This window comes from Passer domesticus, chromosome 27 (genome assembly GCF_036417665.1).
Source record: "Passer domesticus isolate bPasDom1 chromosome 27, bPasDom1.hap1, whole genome shotgun sequence".
Classification (NCBI taxonomy): Eukaryota; Metazoa; Chordata; class Aves; order Passeriformes; family Passeridae; genus Passer; species Passer domesticus.
In genome coordinates this window covers 1,356,781-1,376,200 of record NC_087500.1, presented here as the reverse complement: position 1 = coordinate 1,376,200, position 19,420 = coordinate 1,356,781, and the positions used below count along the sequence as shown (strand labels likewise).

At 63.8% G+C, this 19,420-nt stretch overlaps 2 protein-coding genes across 3 annotated transcripts; both read right to left on the bottom strand.

The window, feature by feature from the left end:
• Positions 1–1,741: 1,741 nt before the first annotated feature.
• TMEM98 (transmembrane protein 98) lies at positions 1,742–6,568 on the bottom strand. Of its 2 annotated transcripts, none has more exons than XM_064400119.1 (7): positions 6,474–6,568; positions 4,237–4,422; positions 3,659–3,790; positions 3,354–3,387; positions 2,993–3,108; positions 2,478–2,537; positions 1,742–1,991 (listed from the first exon to the last, which is right to left on the bottom strand). In XM_064400119.1, the coding sequence occupies exons 2-7, from the start codon at positions 4,365–4,367 to the stop codon at positions 1,784–1,786; spliced, it is 681 nt and encodes a 226-aa protein (XP_064256189.1). In that variant the 5' UTR covers positions 4,368–4,422; positions 6,474–6,568; the 3' UTR covers positions 1,742–1,783. The 2 variants fall into 2 exon arrangements, with proteins under 2 accessions (XP_064256189.1, XP_064256190.1); XM_064400120.1 differs by lacking the exon at positions 6,474–6,568 and adding an exon at positions 5,154–5,293.
• Positions 6,569–7,610: 1,042 nt separating this feature from the next.
• ARHGAP27 (Rho GTPase activating protein 27) lies at positions 7,611–19,335 on the bottom strand. The gene is given in 18 exon segments (XM_064399719.1): positions 7,611–8,207; positions 8,319–8,424; positions 8,770–8,904; positions 9,037–9,114; positions 9,410–9,508; positions 9,915–10,034; positions 10,159–10,249; positions 10,318–10,416; positions 10,790–10,894; positions 12,176–12,263; positions 12,360–12,427; positions 12,519–12,629; positions 12,960–13,175; positions 14,110–14,532; positions 17,652–18,462; positions 18,701–18,873; positions 18,876–18,972; positions 18,974–19,335. Coding segments are annotated over 18 exon segments (3,360 nt in total). The 3' UTR covers positions 7,611–8,029.
• Between the last annotated feature and the right edge of the window lie 85 nt (positions 19,336–19,420).

Below are 19,420 nucleotides of genomic sequence, written 5' to 3'. Positions count from 1 at the left end.
AGCGCCCTGCCCGAGGGGAGACACATACGGGGCACAGGGAGCCCTCAGAGCACCCTGCCCGAGGGGAGACACATACGGGGCACAGGGAGCCCTGCCCGAGGAGAGACCCCACAGCCCGGGCACAAGGAGCCCTCAGACCGCCCTGCCCTGAGGGGGGACACATACCGGGCACAGGGAGCCCTCAGACCGCCCTGCCCGATGAGAGACCCCACAGCCCGGGCACAGGGAGCCCTCAGACCGCCCTGCCCGGGGCACAGGGAGCCTTCAGACCGCCCTGCCCGAGGGTGGACTGCACAGACCCCCTTGCCCAGGCAGGGACCCCTCTGTCTGCAGCCTTGAGCCCCACTGTGTGGCCCCAGGCCCCCTCCCCGGGGCAGAAACCCCTTGTGCCCCTTGTGCCTTGTCAGGGCACAGACCCCCGTCAAGAGCACAGATGCTCCTGCCTTGTCTCAGGGTTTTGCCCCTCGGTGTCTCGGAGCCCTCCAGGCCCTGCTCCCAGGGCAGGCAGGACCTCCAGCCCCCCACAGCCCCCCAAATTCTCCCCACCCCCCGCAAACTTCCACCAGCCCCCACAGCCCCCTCCAGTCCTCCTCAATCTCCCCGACCCTCCCAAAACTCCAATCTTTGCTCCCCAGCTCCCTCATCCTCCCTGCCAATGCCCACCAGTGCCCCTAAATCCTTTCCAAATCCCCTCCAAACCCCTGTGCCCCAAAGACCACTTCAACTTCTCCAACCCTCCTCAAATCCTCCAACCTCCCTGTCCAAGCTTTTTCCATCCCCCTCCAAGCTCCCCTAAATCCCCTCCAATGCCAATGCCCCTCCAAACCCCCTCCACCTCCCCAAACCCCAAACATTCCCTAAACTCCCATTTCCCCTCCTACACCAACTCCCTCATTCTCCCCCAACTCCCCCAAATCACCCCCCAGTCCGAGGAAATTCACTCCAAACCTCTTCCAACCACTCCAACACTCCCTTTAAAACTCCCTCAACTTCTTCAACTCCCTCCAAACCCTCCCTAAACTCCCAAACCTCCCCTTCCAACACCCCAAATCCCTTGCAAACACCCTAAACCACCTCTGATCTTCCCAACCCTTCCAAATCCCTTTCAGTCCATGCCAACCTCCCTCCACACTCCCTTCCCAGACCCCCAGCCTCTCCCTAGACCCCCAGCTCCTCAAATTCCTGGTCCAACACCCTGAAATCCTCTCCATAACCCTCAAACCCCTCCAAACTCCATCCCAAGCCCCACAAAACCCTCCTTAGACCCCCAACCCCAACAAATCTGCCTCCAAGCCTCCAAACCACCTCTAGCTTTCCCAACCCCTCCAAACCCCATACTCCATTCCAAGTCCCCCAAACCCTCCCTAGACCCCAACTCCTCCAAATCCCCCTCCAACCCCCCAAACCACCTCCAACCTTCCAAACCCTTCAAAATCCTTTAAAGCCCCCTTCCAACCTTTCTCCACACTCCCAAGTCCCTCAACCCCTCCCTAGACCCCGCAGCCCCTCCAAATCCCCCTCCAGCACCCTGAAGTCCCCTCTAAACCCCTCCAACCCCCTCCCCCCCAAGCCCCTCAACCCCTCCAAATCCACCTCCAGCCCCACGAAATCCCCTCTAAACCCCTCCACACTCCCTCCCAAGCCCCCCAATCCCTCCCTAGACCCCCAACCTCCCCTTCAACACCCCCAATCCCCCCCAGACCCCTGTCGATGCAGACACCACATCACCAGCCCGTCCCAGAGCCGCCGTGCGGGGTTGGGGCACACGGGGCCTTTATTGGGGTCAGATGGCCGACTGCTCCTGGCGGGGGGGCTCTCCAGGGGCTGGTGGCCGCTCGGGCTCGGTGGCCATGGCGGCCTGGCGCAGCACGGCCATGTGCTCCTCGGCGGCCGCCAGTGACCGCTCGACCCAGTGGCGAGCGGCTGGCTGGCGACAGGCGCTGCGGGTCACCAGCACCAGGTGACTGACCGACAGCAGCAGCGCCGTGGCCCTGCGGGGACACGGGGCTGTCACTGCCATGTCACTGCCCTGTCACGGCCCTACCCCATGTGGCTTCCTCAGCAGCAGCGTGGCCCCCAGTTGGCCTGTGGTGACCAGGGACAGGACCCCGGGAATGGCCTGAGGTTGTGTCACAGGGGGTTGGGGTGGATCTCAGGGAAAGGTTCTGCCCCCAGAGGGTGCTGGGCACTGCCCAGGCTCCCCAGGGAATGGTCCTGGAGCTCTGGCATCTCCAGGAGGGTGACGGATCTGCCAGGGATGCCCAGGGTGGGATTGTTGGGGGCCAGGGATTAGCCTTGGGGTCCCTCCCAACCTGGGATATTCTGGGATCTGCTTGCTCCCTGTGGTCTCGGTCCCCTGGACTGGGCTTGTCCCCAGAGTGGGGCTGTCCCCAGAGGTGTGGTATGGGACGGGGGGGTGTCCCCATCCACAGGTATCCCCCACCCAGGAGTGTCCCTGTCCTTCCTGCCGCTGTCACCTCGCGTCCAGCAGTTTGGGGTCCAGCGGGGGGTACATGGATCTCACCACGTCATCCACCCTGCGGTGGGGACAGCGTTAACCCCAGGGACACTGTGGTGACCCATGGGGTTAACACTGTCCCTCGAGCCCACCCACCCCAGCCCTCTTGGAGCTCTGGGATCCCCCCTAGAGCCCCAGGAACCCCACAGAACCTCAGGAACCCCCTGAGACCCAGAACTCCTCCCAGAGTCCCAAAATTACCCCAGGGCCCTGGGACACCTCTCAGAGTCCCTGGACACCCCTGAAGTCCTCAGGTTTCCCTCCAGAGTCCCCAGGGTCCTCCCCAGTGCTCAGGACCCCCTCCCCAGCCCTGGGACATCCCCAGAGCCCCCATGATCCCTCCAGACCCACCCTGTCCCAAATCTCTGGGGATTCTCCAGAGCCCTGGAATTTTTCCCCCCAGTCCCTGGGGACAGCCCAGAGCCACAGGACCCCACCCAAGAGCCCTGGGACCCCCCAGACATCCCCTGTCACCTAGGGCTGATGCGCTTGGCCACCACGATGATGTCACCCAGGCTGGCTGGGGACTTCACGCGTGCGCCTGAGCCCATGGTCATGGCCACCAACTTCTCCGTCAGCGTGTGACAGATCTGGGGGACAGCAGTGGGCACTCAGTGCCACCATCAGCACCAGTGCCACCAGTACCAACAATGTCACCATTGCCACCATTGTCACAAGTGCTGCCCACCATTGACACCAATGTCACTAGTGCCACTGGTGCCACCACTGCCTACCAGTAGCACAGCTCCACCAGTACCACCAGTGCTGCCATTGCCACCAGTGTCACCAGTACCACCAGTGTCAGCACTGCCACCAGTGCCATGCCCTCACTCACCTTCAGGATGGCGATGCAGTGGGACACCAGACCCCTGTGGAGAGGGAGGAAGGTGTGAATCCACCTGTGTCCCCCCTGCTCTGCCCTTGTCCCCTGTGTGTCCCCCCTCTCCCGCCAGCCCACACCCAATGTCCCCCAGACCTGTGGGAATATTCCCACCCCAAGACCATCTTGAGTACCATCCCCATGGCTTGGTGACCTCCAAACCTGTCCCCTGCATCCCATGATGGGGGCCTGGCACTGCATAGGGGTCCCCAGCACTGCACAGGGGTCCCCAGCAGTGGGGGGACAGAGGGGACACTCACGAGGCATCCTCGACCCAGTCTTCGTTCTCCAGGATGGCCTCTATGTGGGGGTTGGTGATGACCACGTCGTCCAGCTCCAGCTCCGAGGGCTCTGACGGCGTCTCCGTGGTCCCCATCAGGTCCACGATGGGTCTGTCAGAGACATGGGGGACATCCCACCAAGGGCCACCTCCTTGGGCTGCCCCACAGCCCCCATGGCCCTGGTGCTGGTGGACGTGTCCCCATCTTTGTCCCCCTGTTGATGTGGATATGTCCCCAACTTCTTCCCTCAGATGATGCTGGACATCCCCTACATCATCCCCCTGACTAAAATGGATGTGTCCCCGTCTTTGTTCCCTAGATGACGGGGACATGTCTCCATCTTTGTCCCTCTGATGATGGCCAATGTGTCCCCATCTCTGTCCCCCTGATGATAGTGGATGTGTCCCCATCTTTGTCCCCCCGATGACTGTGGACATGTCCCCCACACTGTCTCCTTGATGATAGTGAACATGTCCCCAGCACTGTCCCCAGTCCAGGGGGGTTGCAGTCCCTCCCTGGTGGGGACAGTGATGCTGCCACCCCTGTGGGTCACTCACTTGGTGTCATAGTGGTGGCGCAGGTCCTTGGGGTGACAGTAGCGCTGCCTGCACACCACCACCAGCGCCACGAAGGACGCCAGGAAGATGGTGGCCAGCACCCCGATGGCCACAATGACAACGGTCTCCATGGCTCGTCCCCGCCGCAGGGGCTCAGGCGTCCGGGGCCATCACAGCACGCTGGGGCTGCAGTGACAGGGGCACCGGGGACTGGAGCCCCACACATGTTCTGCTCTCCACCCCGCACCCCAAAACACCCAGCCAGGACCTGGTGACACCCCCAGATTGTCACCCCTCTGTCCCCAGGGTCTTTCTAGAGGCAGTGTCACCTGGGGCATGCAGTGACTCTGGGTGTGGGGTACAGCAGGATTTGGGGGGCTGCCCTCATCCCATCACCATGGCTATGGGGACAAGGGGGACGGGGACTGGGGTCAGGAGAGCAAGGCCTGGGCCATAGGGGGGTGTGGGGACCCCCAAAGTGTGTCCTTTTGGGGACACAAACAGCCCTGTCCCTATGGGAACATGGAGACCCCCAGAGCCTTTCCCTATGGGGCCATGGGCACCCCAGAGACTGATCCCTATAGGGAGCCCAGAGTTCCTGTCCCTATGGGGCCACAGGGACCCCCAGAGCCCCCAGTTCTGATTCCTGTGTCATGTGGACCTCCAGAGCCCCCTTTCCATGGGGATCCCCCAAATCTGATCCCAGCTGGGCCCTGGGAGCCCCCAAGCCAGCTCTGCTGCAGTAGCAGGGCCTGGTGTCCCTGTCCCCATGGACGGCAGGACACCAGCCATACCAGGTCCAGGGGACCCCCTGTCCCCACCCGGATGGACCGGCAGTCCCTGTGGGGTTCCCACCCTGCGGGGGGACCCCCCGTGCGCACCCCGCGGGCCGGGGGCTCCATCCCTGCCCTCCCTACCTGCTCCAGCCGGGAGGCACCGCCGGGCGGGACACGGGGACACGCGGGGACGGTGCCACTTCCGTGCCGGGTGTGCAAACACGGCCACACCGACCTTCGCCCCCTGACTCACACCTGGGCCCCCCACGGAAGGGGGTGCGGGATGGGCCCCCAAAACCCTCCGGCCCCACTGCTTCCCCCCCTCCCCTCCCCCTTTTTTTCTTTCGCCCCTAAATCCCACTGAATTTTAAGCCAGGTTTAGGGATTTGGCTTAGATTTCCAGCCTGGCTGCAGTTGTCCTGCAACCCCACGGGTTGGGGACAGTGAGGGGGGGACAGGGTGCTCCCCCCGTCCCCCCTCCGCCACTTTCTCACTGCGATTAAAGCCTTAAGAGGGATTTTGGCTGCCAAAGCTGCTTTTGCTGTAACCCCCTGGTGCCTGGTCCTGGAGGGGGCACAGCCCCGGGGGCGTCCCCAGGCCCCCACAAAGTGTCCCCAGCGCCACCCCCAGCCTCGGGGAGTGTCCCTGTCCCGGCTGGGCTGGGGTCGGACCCTGCCCAGCACCATCAGGGAAGGTGGGACGTGCTCCAATGGGAAAGGGGGAGCCTGGGGGAGCACTGGGAGAGGGGTTTGGGAGGTTCTGGGATGGGGGGACTCTGCTGGGGGGTTTGGGGGGGGGTCTGGGAGTGGGGGCACACTGCTGGGGTTCCTGGGAGTGGGGGCACACTGCTGGGGTTCCTGGGAGTGGGGGCTTTGATGCTGGGTGGGCCCTACGAGGATATGGGAGGAGGGGCTGCTGCTGGGGGGTGTCTGGAGAGTCCCTGTGAGGGTCTGGGGGGGTGTGGGGGCTGCTGGGGGTCCCGTGAAGCTCTGTGAGGGGGGATGAGTGATCTGCTGAGTGGATCCTGGGAGGATCTGGTGGTGGGAGCTTTGCTGTTTAGGGGGTTCAGGGGGCTCTGAGAGTGTCTGGGGAGGGGTGTGGGGGGGTCGCTGCTGGAGGGAGGACCCGAGGGTGTTTGTCTGGGGGGATCGGGGGCGGGGGATCGCTGCTGGCGGTTCCCGGTCCCGCACAGTCCCGGTTACCGGGGGGTCATGGGGCTGATGGGGTCCTTCTTGGCCCTGGGGTCGTTCCGGAGGCCCAGAGGTGGGGGTGAGGGTCTCTGGGGGGTCCCGACACGGCTCTATGGGAGGGATCGCTCCCAGGGTCCCCTACAGCGCCTGGGGTCCCGTGGGGGTTGGGGGATACCTGGGGGGGTTCCCGGGCGGGAGATCCCCTCCCAGCTCCCTCGGCGGGTCCCTGCGACCCTCCCGGGTCCCCTCAATCCCTCCCGGACCCCCGCACCTGGAGCGGCTCCGCCGCGGCCGCGAACAAGATGGAGCCGGGCGGGGGGCGCGGAGCGGGGCCGGGAGCGGGGTGGGATCGGGATGGGAGCGGGGAGGGAGCAGAGAGGGAGCGGGGTGGGAGCGAGGATCGGCCGGGCTCTGCCCCCGGCACCGCCCCCCTCCCGCCCCGAGGGGGCCCGAGGGCCCCTGCGCTTTGCAAAGTTCTGAAGTGCGTCCCATGCATCCAAAAGTGTCCCAAAATGTCCCAAAGTACTCCCACTGCGCTCCTGAAGAATCCCCTCGTGTCACAAAGTACCTCCTTGTGCTCCAGTCTGGCTCCAGTGCACCCCGAGGTGGCTCCGTTCAGTCCCAAAGTGCCCCTGCTGCACCCTCGAAGCATTGTCTTGTCCCCCCAGGCATCCCCTTGTACCCCCAAATTCCCCCCCTGCATTCCACACAGTCCCTTTCCTGTCCCCAGTTGTGTCCCCTTATGTCCCAAAGTGTCCCAGTTGCATTCCAAATTGTCCCCATTGTGTCCCAAACCTCCGTCCCTGCACTCCTGAGGTTTTCCTTTGTGTCCTGAAAATCCTTGTGCCCCAAAGTGATCCCACTGCACCCCAAAGTGTCTCTGTCTTGTCCCAAAGTGTCCCCACTGCAGTCCAGCCTGGCCCCTTTACATCCCCAACACACCCCGAAATGCCCTTGCTGTCCCCAAATGTCTCCTCTGTACCCCAGCCATCCCTGTGTCCCCACCTGCTGCCATGTGCTGTCCTTGCTGTGTTTCAAAGCGAGGGACATGTGTCCCATGTCCCCATACCTCCTCCTCGTGTCCCTGCCATGCCCTTTATTGTCCCCATGATGTCCCAAAGCACTTCAGCATGTTCCTTGCCATCCTTTTTCATCCCATCCAGTCCTGGTTGTGTCATGACCCAAAGTGCCCCCACCCCAGGAGGTGGCTCTGGGTGATGGGAACTCCTGTCCCGCGACTGTGTGGCTCTCATCACGTCTCGCTGTCTGTGGTGACACAGTGCTTGGTGACACCAGCCAGGAATGGTGTCCCAGGTCCCCTCATCCTTATGGGGTACGAAGTCCATGTGGTGTCCCTGAGGATCACCAGGAGCCAAGGAGCACCGAGCCCCTGCTGTGCCACCCACGTCCCTGGGATGTCCCCTTGTCCTGGCAGCAACACCTCAGCGCTGTCTGCATGGGCTCTTTATTTGGGATCGGGGCAGGGGCTGCAGCCATGGCACTGCCCGGCCCCTCCCTGGCGCCGGTGCCACCGCCCAGCAGGCCCTGCCTGCCGGCCCCTCCCTGCTGCCACCCGGGAATGCCGGCTCCAGGGGGGCACTGCAGGGCTCCACTGACCACGGGGACCCCCCCCGAGCCCCACACACCCCCTGGGGCCCGGCCCCCCACATCCAGCCCCTGTGGGACGGGGTGGCCAAGGAGAACCCCCTGGGGTGTCCCTCCCTCGAGCCGGGTCTCCATGGAGCCACCACCGAGGTGACACATGGCCAAGTCCTTCCTGGAGACGCTGCTCCATCAAGTCCCCACTGCCAGGCTCATCCCCAGGGTTTATCCATCAGGGAAGATGTATCCATAGTGGTTGAGGATGTGCTCCACCACCTGGTTCTGGAAGACCATGTGCATGGCCATGTTGCTCTCCTCGCTGGCCGGCCGCAGCAGCGTGGGGCCGAAGACGATGGCGACGCTCTGCACTGACATGCGGTTCTCCTCCTTGTGCTCCACCACCCTGCAGGACAGGGGAGTGTCACCAGCATGGCCCTGACCCCGGGGCCTGTCCCCAGAGTCGCGTTCTGCCTTCCTACACTGCATTGGGTTTGAGGGAACAAGGGGGTGTCACCTGCAGAGGTGGCGGAAAAGGACCTTCATGGTGTCATGGTGGGGGGGTGGCAGGGACAGCACCAGGTCCCGGATGCAGTGGCCCCGCATGGACGGGTCCTGGATCTCTGCCAGGGAGGGAAGGCACGGTGGGGTGCTGGCTCCAGCAATCACAACATCTCTGTCCCCACCTCCATTCCCATCCTCATCCCATCCTTGTCCCCATCCTCATCCCCATCTCCATCATCCCCCCCATCCCAGTTCCTGTCTCCATTGCCATCCCTTTTCTATCTCATTCCTGTCCCCAGCCCCATCCTTGTACCCTTCCCCATCCCATCTCTGTCTGATCCCAGTTCCCATCCTTGTCTCCATCCCATCCCATCCCGTCCCATGGATCCCGTCCCATGGATCCCATCCCATGGATTCCATCCCATCCCATCCCATCCCATCCCACCCCTGTCCCTGTCCCTCACTGATGGCAGCGATGAACTTGTCGAAGTGGCTGAAGGGGACGAGTGGCTCTGGCAGCTCCCGCAGGAAGAGCTTCAGTGCCCCGGTGACAACGTGGATGTCCTCCCAGCGCCCGTCATCCAGGTCCAGATGCTCGTCTGGGGGTGGGGCAGCATCTCAGCTGTGTCCAGAGCCCCAGGGATGGGTCCCTGGCTGCCCCCTCCCCTGTCCCTCTGCCCCTGAAGGGGGTGATACCCCACTGTCCCCACTGTCACCGTGGGTGACCGTACCGTGCTCCACCTTGTAGCGCAGTTTCTGGATGGTGGCCAGGTTGCCACTGACCCGGTACAGCCCATCGATGTCCAGACCTGGGCAGGTGGAGATGGGGAAAAGCTCCCAGTTAAACAATCCATGCTGGGATGGGACATTAGGCACTCTTGAGGGAACTCCATTCCCTCATGTGTCCCCATGTGTCCCTGCTGTCCCCTGGAGGGTGCCCACAGCCAGGTGGCACATGGTGACAGTGACCAGTACAGCTGTGTCAGTGCCCACAGGAGCCAGTACCAGGCTTCCAAGGAAAACCTGAACATCCCATGTAGGCTGTTGCTGGAGCTGTCCCCATGTCCCCATGCTGGTGTCCCAGGCTGTCCCTGTCCCCTGTACCTCTCCTCTCCACGGTCCAGATGCACTGCAGGACGAAGTGTGGCACCGTCCCTCGCTCCCGCTCGCACAGGGCCACCAGCGAGCAGCCAAAAATCTGGTCTAGGAACACAGCAGGGACATGAGCATGGCCAGGGGACACCAGGATGGTGGCTAGTGGGGGACAGGGTTGGGGACAGAGGGTCTTGTTCCCATAGGAATGTCCCACCAGGGTGGCTGGAGGTGATGGGACATGCCCGAGCCCATCACCAAGATGTTGGGTCAGGCTTGGGCTTGGTCACTCAACCCAGTGTCCCAGCTCCCCCTTGGCTGTCCCAGCTCCAGCCCTGGCAGTCCCCTCTTGCCCTCCAGCCTGCAGACATCCCGAGGGACTCAGCCCCATTCCAGCACCCACCCTTGACAGGCCCTATCCCAACACGCCATCCCACTGTGGATTTGCCCTCATCCCAGCACGAATCCTCGATCCAGCCCCCTGCCAGCACCCCCCGACCCTGCCCCGCACACCCACCCTTGATGTAGCCCCTCTCCCGCAGGGATTGCATCGTCGGCCGCCTCTGCAGGAACTTGCGGAGTTTGTTCCGGACTCGGCTGGTGTCACTCTCGGCACTGCCCGTCACCTGCCCGGCCGCTGCCGGGGACACGGCACACGTCAGCACCGTCCCCAGAGTCCGCCCGGGCGCTCCCCAGCCCGGGGCCCGCAGGGTGGGTGGCACTGCCCGGCCCCCGTGCCCATCCCGGGTGCCCGTGCTCACCTGCCCTCCGCTCCTCGCCGCCCCCCAGCCTCTCCCGGGAGCCGAATTCAGCCCGAATTTCGGCCTCCTCCTCTCCGGGGATGTCGGAGCCCTACGGAAGCGGCACCGTTAGACGCGGGCCCGGCCCGGGGCGGCCGCGGGGTGGGGAGCCCTGCTCACCCTCCGGCCGATGCTGTCGGCGATGGCCTTGTGCCAGGCGGTGATGATCTGCTCCGAGTCATGCTGGATGAGGAATTCCGAGCCCTCCCTAGTCCTCAGCTGCCGGAGCGACAGGCAAAGGTCAGGGAAAGGGCACGGGGCTGCCGCAACCACGCGGATTTGGGAACCAGGATGTGGCTGAGCCAGGCGCCAGCTGCGATGACACCAAATGGTGCCGGCTGCGGGGAGCTGGAGTGGCTCCTGCCTGTGCAAAGCCCCTCTGGGAGCCAGGATGTCCCTTGGTGGCCTCTCCGTGCCCATCAGAACGGGACAGTGACCGGCTGTGCCAGTCCCTGTACTCCCACCCTGGCACGTCCCCAGTGTCCCCACTTCCATTCCCTGCTGGGATGAACTGGGCAGGTATGGCACTGCTCTGTGGGCCACGTGTGGACCTGGGGTGTGACCAGTGTCCCTCCTGCTGTCACCTGCTCACCTCCAGGACATTCTTCTTGCTGGACTTGTCCCTGCCGGCCCAGGTGAGGGTGGCCCCGTGCAGCTTCACCGTGTGCTCGGGGGTGGTCAGGGTGCTGGGGTGCCTCTGTGGGGACAAGGGAATGAGGGTGGCACCTGCCCAGAGGGGACAGGGACACCGGGATCCTGCTGGGGGGTGTGGGCTGCCCTCCTCTGCAGGAACCTCCTTTGATCTTTGATGCCCACACTCTGTCGCCAGGGATCCCATCAAAGATCAAAGGCACATAAATTGGCAGAAGCAAGAATGACTGGCACTCCTCCAGAAAGGGCAAAGTTGCCAGATGTCCTTTGTGGGACTTCTCTGTCCCCTCCTATGGTCTCTGCAGGACTAGGACACAGGTGGGGTGAGGGTCATGGCCACCAGCTTGAGGACAGCCAGGTCCTAGGACTGCCATCACCTCAAGGGACATTCCCAGCCCTCCCTAGGGACCCTGGGGGGGGCTCCGGCTTTGGGGTCCCTTTCAGTGACACTGCAGGAAGGGAGAAGGTGGCTGTCCCCAAGGAGGGGGATTTTGCAAGCGATTTTGCATCAGACCCACTGTTTCTCCCCATATCCTGGATTTTGGGGTGCTTTGGCCACGGTCCCCCTGCCCCAGGACCTCTGGACCCCCAGACAGAGCCCTGAATTCCCGAGGTGGGGCCAGCACTGTCTCCCCAGCTGTGGGTCCCCTGCCTTCCTCCCCCCCGTTGCTGTCACCACAGGGTGTTGCAAGACCCACGGCAACTTCTGCATCCGGTGGCAGCTGCTGGGCACCGCGGGGGGGGCTGGACCCGGGGGGGGACTGGGGCTGGCTCTGCTTCCTCCTGCTGGCTCCCACCAGTGCCGGCCGCTCCGACACTGCCACCCCTGCAGGGAGCCTGGGTGTGCGGGGGGTGAGCAGACACGTCCCGGTGCTGAGGTCCCTGTGCAGGGCACCTGCCCTGGCCTGTGGGTCCTGGTCCCATCCTTCAAGTGCTGATTCCTCCCCACAGTGCTGGGGGTCCTATTTTGTGGATGCTGGCCCTGTCCCCTGGATGTTGGCCTCATCCTATGGGTGCCGGTCCCATCCCGCAGCTTCAATCCTATCCTGTGGATCCTTGCCCTGTCCTGTGGATGCTGGTCCCATTCTGTGGGTGCTGGCCATGGTCCCCCTGCCCCAAGAGCCTCTGCACACCCTAGACAGAGCCCTGAACCCCCACCCCAGAGGTGAGGCCAGCGCTGTGTTCCCTGTGGGTTCTGCCCCTATCCTACACATATTGGCCACATCCTGGGAGTCCTTGTCCAGTCCCATGGGTGCTGGCCCTGTCTCATGGGTGCTGGTCCCATGCCATGGGAGCTGCCCTGCCCCAAGGCCACTGGGGCTCTTACCAAGGCACTGGCAGCTGAGTGCTTGGAGTCCTTGAAGAAGGTGAGGATTCCCCCTTCCAGCACAGTCCAGGAGGAGCTCCAGTTCTTCCTGGGGAGGGGAGCAGGGGTCACACAGGGATAGCACAGCCCCTTCCCCCTGCTGGCCTCCTGTCTCCAGTGGCAGGGGACACCGGGATGTCCTTACCGGAGCCGCTTCCCTCTGTCCACTGTCTTGGTCCGGTTGAGAACCCCGGCTTTTTCTAGGCTTTTAAACTGGAAAGTGAAGGTGGGGTGTCAAACTTGGCCCTTGCTGTCCCTGGTGCTGGGGCGAGGGCAGGCTGGGTGCCCCTCCCTGGGTGCTCACCTTGTCCTCCTTGCTGCCCGGTGCCGGTGACACGGCGCCGTGCCAGGCGAAGAGCCCGCTGTCCTGGCTGGAGCCACTGCTGGCCCGCTCGTGGCGGCCGCCCAATGGCACCTGGGCAGGGAGGGGTCAGGTAAAGCCCAAGGTGCCCCTGCCAGGAGGGGGCTGGGCCATGCATCCACGGCACCCCAGAGCCCCTGCAGCCCCTGCTCTGTGGGTTTGTGAGGATGTTTATCCCTGGCAGTCACCCCTGTCTGCATCTTTCCCTGTCCCTGCTCCTGTCTCCGTCCCCATTACTGTCCCTGTCCTTGTCCATAACCCATCCCCATCTCCATCCCAGTTCCTATCCCTTTGTTCATCCCTCTTCCATTTCCTGTCCCTTTCCCTGGCCCCATCCCCATCCTCAACCCTGTCCCAGTCCCTATCCCCACCCCTCTCCCGTACCGTGTCAGGGGCGAAGTGCTCGGGGTAGAACATGAGTCCCTCGGGGTGGCCGTGCCCATACCAGCCCGGGGGCGAGCCCAGCTCCTCAGGGCGCCTCGGGGACAGGCAGAGAGAGGCCCCCTGCTCATAGGAGCCCACAGGCGAATAGTCTTCCTCAGGATAACACTCCAGCTCATCTGGAGACAAGTCAGGATAATCCGTTTCTGGAGTGGGTGGCTGGAGAGAAAAGAAAGTTCAAGATCTTGTGCCCAGCCAAGAGATCTGCATCTCTGTGTTGCTCGCCCAGCTGGGCGCTGCCCCGTCTCCATCATCTCCATTCCCATTTTCGTCTCCATTCCCATCTCAATCCCTGCCTCCATCTCCATTCTCATTCCTGTTTCCATCTCCAACTCAATCCCAGTATCCATTCCATTGTCCATCTTCATCTGCACCTTCATCTTCATTCCCATCTCTGTCTCCTATCTCCAACTTCATCCCTGTCTCCATCTCCATCCCATCCCTGTTTCCATCTCCATTCCCCTCCCTTTCTACATCCCTCTATCTGTTCCCAATTCCCTATCTCCATCTTTGTTTCCATATTAATTTCCCATCCTTTCTCGATCTTCAGCTCTGCCTCCATTTTCATCCCATCCCCGTCTCCATCTGTATTCTCGTCCTTTCCTACATCCCTGTATCCATACCCATGTCCATCTTCATCTGTCTTCATCTCCATTCCCATCTGTCTCTATGTTTTCATCTCCATTGCATCTCCCACGTATTTCTCAATCCCAATCTGTCTCCATTTTCATGCCATCCCTTCTCCATTTCCATTCCAATCCCTGTCTCTAATCCCATCCCTCTCTCCACATTCATCCCTGTCTCCACTCTCATCCCTTTTTCATCTCCAATCCCATTCCTGTCTCCACTCCCATTCCATTTTCACCTCTATTCCCATCCCTGTCTCCACTCCCATCCCTGTCTCCACTCCCATCCCTTTTTCAGGTCCATTCCCATCCCTGTCTCCACTCCCATCCCATTTCCATCTCCACTCCCATCCCTGTCTCCACTCCCATCCCATTTCCATCTCCATTCCCATCCCTTTTTCATCTCCACTCCCACCCCTGTCTCTGCCCCACCCCAAGCCCACGCCCGCGCCTCGCCGGGTGCTCACCCTCTGCTCCATGGCACCGTACCGCGTCCCCCCAGGGATCTCCCGGGGGCTGCCCGTGTCTCCTGCAGTGGGGGGGTCCCACGACGTCTCACCTGTCACCGAATTATAGAAAAAAGTCTGTCCGCTTCCTTCATCCACGTGCTGTTCCCACTCGGGAAGCTCCGGGCTGTGTGCGAGCGAGGAGGCGGGAGAGGCGGCGGGACTCACTCCATCGGCCGCCTGCCCGAAGGGACAATCCCACGTGGTCTCGCCCGTCACCGGGTTGTAATAAAACAAATGTCCACTGTCCGTGTCCGTGTGGGTTTCCCAGTCCGACACGGAGCCGCCGGGCTCCTCTGGGGCCGAGCGGGCGGCGGCCTCTTCCCGCAGCTCCTGGATGTTGAGGTAGATGGGATCAGGTGTCTCCTCTGACTCCTTTCGTGCCTGGGGGAACACGGATGTGTCACTACTGAGCTGGGATGGCATTCCTGGGATGTCCCCGCTGTGGTGTCCGGGTGGTACCCCGATGGGTGAGGCACCGAGGGGCTGGATCCTGCCCTGGCTGCTGGGTCGCCCCCCTCCCTGGGCGCCCAAAGGTGTGGGGCAGGAGGTGCCAGTGGTGGGAGGCCAGGAGGTGGAGAGGGGCACTCACAGCACCCAGAGTGGGGCAGGGAGCACCCACTGGCACTGGGATAAGCACATGGAGGGACACTGAGGAACCCAGTGCCAGCACCTGTGTCACCTGCTGCTGGCAGCACCCTCACAACCAGAACCATGTCACTGGCACCTGCATGACCCACTGCATGCAGCACCTGCAGCAGCACCTGCAGCACTGGCACCTGTGTCACTGCATCATCAGCACCTCCATCACTGGTACCCATGTCACCCACATATCAACACCTGTGTCCCTGGTACCCACTCATGCAGCACCTGTGTCACTGGTACCTGCATCACTCACACCTGCATCACTGGTACCTGCATCACCCCCTGCATACAGCACCCACATCACTGACACCCGAACCATGAACACCCACAACCTCTGCACTGACATCTGCAGTCCCAAAACCTCCAACCTGCTCATCCCCTGCACCCCCAGCCTCTGCTTCCACCTCCCCAGCACCCCAAAACTCACACCCATCTCACCCTCGCATGCACCCCAGAACTCTCACTACCTGCACCCTGGGACATTTCCAGCACCCACAGCCCCGGCCTCCTGCCCAGAGCCGGATGCTGAACCAGACAGTCCCATCACCACATCCCAAAATAGCATCCCCCGCACCAGCCTGGCTGACCCCACCCGTGGGGTGCCTGGGGTAGGGGGATGTGTCCCCTGGGACCAGGAGGGTGCTGCCAGCGGGGAGCCCTCTCCTATCACTCTTTGATCTCCCCGGCTTTACAGCCTGAGTCTCTCACTAATGGCTGCGGGGACAAAGGTCCCAACTCCAGCCCTGCCCATCACCCCGAGGGAGGCGACAGTAGGTGCACTGTCCTTGGGGACACCCTGGATCAGAGTGGCACCTCTCATCCTTCCCCCACTACCCCACAACCCCCCACCATGGTGCGCAGCGCCAGAAACTACTGGGGGGTCCACCCTCCTCCTGGGGACAAGGGACACGGGGGTGGCAATGGGGCATCCCTGGCACTGAGGCCCCCCAGCACCTCTCTCTCTCCTATGGGTGCATCCCTGGGGGGTCCTCACCCCCACAGGGGTTGGGCTGGGTGCCCCTCCCTGCTTAGGGATGGGCATTGTGGCACCGCCGGTGCCCATAAACCCCCAGGGAAACCTGAGGGGGAGCCTGGCAAGGGGCGACCCCAAAACACCCCCCTGTCCCCCGGCTGGGAGCACCCTTGGGTGCTGCCTACCTTCCCCAAGTGCAGCAGCTGCAATGCCCTGCTCCGGGCCCGCCGTGGCCCCCCTGGCACCCGGTCACCCATGGCAGTGACACCGGGGCAGCTCTGGGGGCACCAGGGTGGGCACAGCCGTGGGGACAGCACGGGGCTCCGGTGACGCCGCTGGCGCCTGAGCCGGGCCCTGCACCCACCGCGCTTCCTGCCAGGCTCGGGGAGCGGAAGAGACGCCCAGGGCGGAACTGGCTGCTCGTGGGGTTGTTGTCACCCGTCACCCACAACCTGCCACCCGTCACCCACTCTGGCAAAGCCAAGGCAAGCGAGCAGGAACTGCTCCAGGGTGATGCTGAGCAGGAATTGCACCAGGATGATTTTGGGTGGCCCATCTGGTGTCACACTGATCAAATGGAAGTTGATCTGGAGCTGCTGTGTCCCCACAACACTGAGATCAGCCCATCCCATCCCATCCCATCCCATCCCATCCCATCCCATCCCATCCCATCCCATCCCATCCCATCCCATCCCATGGGGTGCAGAGGGTGGCAGGCCCGAGGCCACCATGGTCCTGCCATGCCCAGTGCTGGATGGTTTTGGCACTGGGTGGATTTGGGCAGGGAAGGGGAATGCTCCCATGGTGGCACTGGGGTTGGGAACTACGCTGGGTCACCCCCAGAGGGGGCTCAGGGGCTTTGAGTGTGCAAAAGGCACAGCTGGGGGCACCAGGTATAAAATGGGGTGAAAATCAGGTGAAAATGGGGTGGAAAATGGGGTGCAAAACACAGCCCCCCACCACCAATATCCCATTTCCTCCAGCAACTCCCCCAGGTGGCACAATCCCTCCAGCCCTCCCTGAAGTGGGGGACACCCAGGCTTGGGGTGCTCCAGGTGTCCGGGGTCACTCCGAAGTGAGGTGCTCGGGGACAAGTGAGGAATGGACAAGGTCGTGGGCCCCACCCCTCTGCCGGCACTGTCTCACCCTGTGTAGCCCCGCCCGCCTTGGTGGCCGGCGGGGACCCCCACCCTTGGGTGCCCCCCTCGGGGAGGTGCAGCCCAGGGGGTGCTGGGCAGAGCCCTTTGCTACTTACTGGTGTGGGGTGAGCGGGGGCTTGGGGTGTCGGGGCGCTGGCCTGTGCGGGGTGCACCCAGCACCCACCTCGGTCAATGGGTGCTGCGCCCAGGTGAGGCTCCCGCCCCGGCAGGGAGGAGCTGCCGCGCTTCCCTGTTAACCCTTTCTGCCTCCGCTCATCCCGGATCGCTCCGGGAACCTGAGGGATCGCTGCAAAACCCCTCTGGGTGACGCAGAGGACCCCCCAGAGACCACGGGATTCTGCAGAACAGGGGGCTGAGAGAGCCCAGGGGTGCCCATGAGGGTGGGGGAACTGAGGCACGGGCCAGGGGCTGAGGGTGGAGGGTGTGCGGGGGGGGGGTCCCCGTGTGTGGGGTCCCTCACACCTCCGAAATGGTTAATTCGGGCAAACCCCTACGGTGGGGTCGCCTGCAGGTTTGTCCCACGGGGTCAGCTCAGTGGGGAGATGTGGGGTGTCCCAGCAGTGGCTGCGGTGCCGGGGTGTCACCCCACTCTGTGCCGGGGGTCACAGGGTCATGGTGGGGGAACACGGCCACTGAGTCAGCCGAGGGGGCGACGCTCAACACCCCTACCCGCTAACCACCCCCCAGCGCAGCTTTTGGGGACAGCCGCGGGGATGTCACCGTACCTGAGTCGCGGGGCCGGCCCCCGGCCACCTCCTGGCCACGTCCCTGTCCTTGCCGGAGGCGCAGAGGGTCTCAGAGCGGCTCTTCCCGAGCGGCCGAGCGTGTCCGGGGGGGTCCCCGCGCGCCCCCATGGCAGCAGTGGCACTGCGAGCTGCTGGTGTCACCCTCGCCAGGTCATCCAGGGAGTGCGAAGGTCTCACAGGCTCAGCGGGGTGCGGGGTCAGCCCCGGCAGGACCCGAAAAGAGCTGAGTGATGGTGGTGAGTCCCTCCTGGGCACCGAGTCCCTCCTGGGCACCGAGTCCCTCCTGGGCACCGAGTCTCTCCTGGGCACAGAATCCTTCTGGAGCACCGAGTCCCTCCTGGGCACCGAGTCTCTCCTGGGCACAGAATCCTTCTGGACCACCGAGTCCCTCCTGGGCACCGAGTCCCTCCTGGGCACCGGGCACCCTCCTGCCGGCTGCCCCGGCTCGGCGGCCCCGATGAAGCGATACTCGTAGGCTGGCGGGGGCTGAGGGACGAGCGCGGCCGGCTCCGCCGCAGCATGTCCCGGTGGCGGGGGGTCAAGCGGGGCTGGGGCAGCGATGGGCGGCAGCTCCTTGACGTACTGGGCCGGGATGTAGAAGGGCCGGGCGTCCCCGCTCCTGCGGACGTGCCACCAGTGCGGGTTGGTGCGTTTGAGCAGGACGTAGCGCTCGTTGGGCTTGATGGAGACCAAGGTGCCGTCCTTGGCGCGGTACTCGAAGCCGTACTCCACCAGCACCAGCGCCTCCTCCGCCGGCTCCGCCGCCTCCATGGCCTCCCCGCGCCTCCGCCTGCGGGACACGGGGCAGGGGCAGGTGACGGCAGCGCCCAGCCCCTCCTGGGCCGAGGACCCCCCGCTCAGCTCCCTCGGGGTCCCCGCTGAGCTGCTGCCCTACGCGGCGGGTTCGCAAACCCCCGACCCTGCTGGAACACCCTGGGGTCACCGCCACCATCCTCGCCACCATGCCCGAGACCCCAAAGCCCCCGAGCCTCGGTCCCCGAGCCCCGGTGCCCGAGCCCCGCTCTCACCTGCGGCCGGCGCTGGGGCGGGTGCGCGCCCGCGGTGCCGCTCGTGCCCGCGCCGGGCCGGTCCCGACTCGCCCGGTTTCCGCTGCCGCCTCGACGAGAGACGGGGCCGGGCTCCGCGGCGGGTGCGTGCCCGGCCCCCGCTGCAGCTCGGGGCGCGTCCTGTCCCCTCGGCGGGCGGGACGGGACGGTGGCGGAGGGGACCCGCTGCCGCCCGACGAGGAAACGGCTCCTCGGGAGGTTCCTGCCGCAGGAAGGGCCCAGCCCCGCTGCTGCCGGGATCTGCGCTGCTGCCGGATCTGGCACGGCCTCCCTGGGCAGTGGGATGGGGACCCCATTAGGGGGGCCCATGGGAGCTGCCCTGCCCTGGTTTTTGTCCCCATGCACCCCAGGGAGTTCTGCTGTGTTGGTGGGCACATCCCAAGTCCTCCCAGCACACGAGTGGTGGGGAAAACAACAATGGGAGAAGCTGACACCAGCGGGGAGCAGCTGGGAAGGAAAACGGGGCAGGGAAAATGGGGAAGGGACCCCCAATCACTTGCCCAAGTGAAACCCTGGAGGATGGAGGAAGGGCAAGAAGGATGGGGGATGGGCAGGAGGATAGAGGACAGAGGACAAGGGACAGGCAGCATCCCCATTCCCAATCCTCTTCCCACAGACACTGTGTCAGGTTCACATTGTGATGAGGTCCCACTGTGGAGAAGTAAACTCAGAAATCACTCC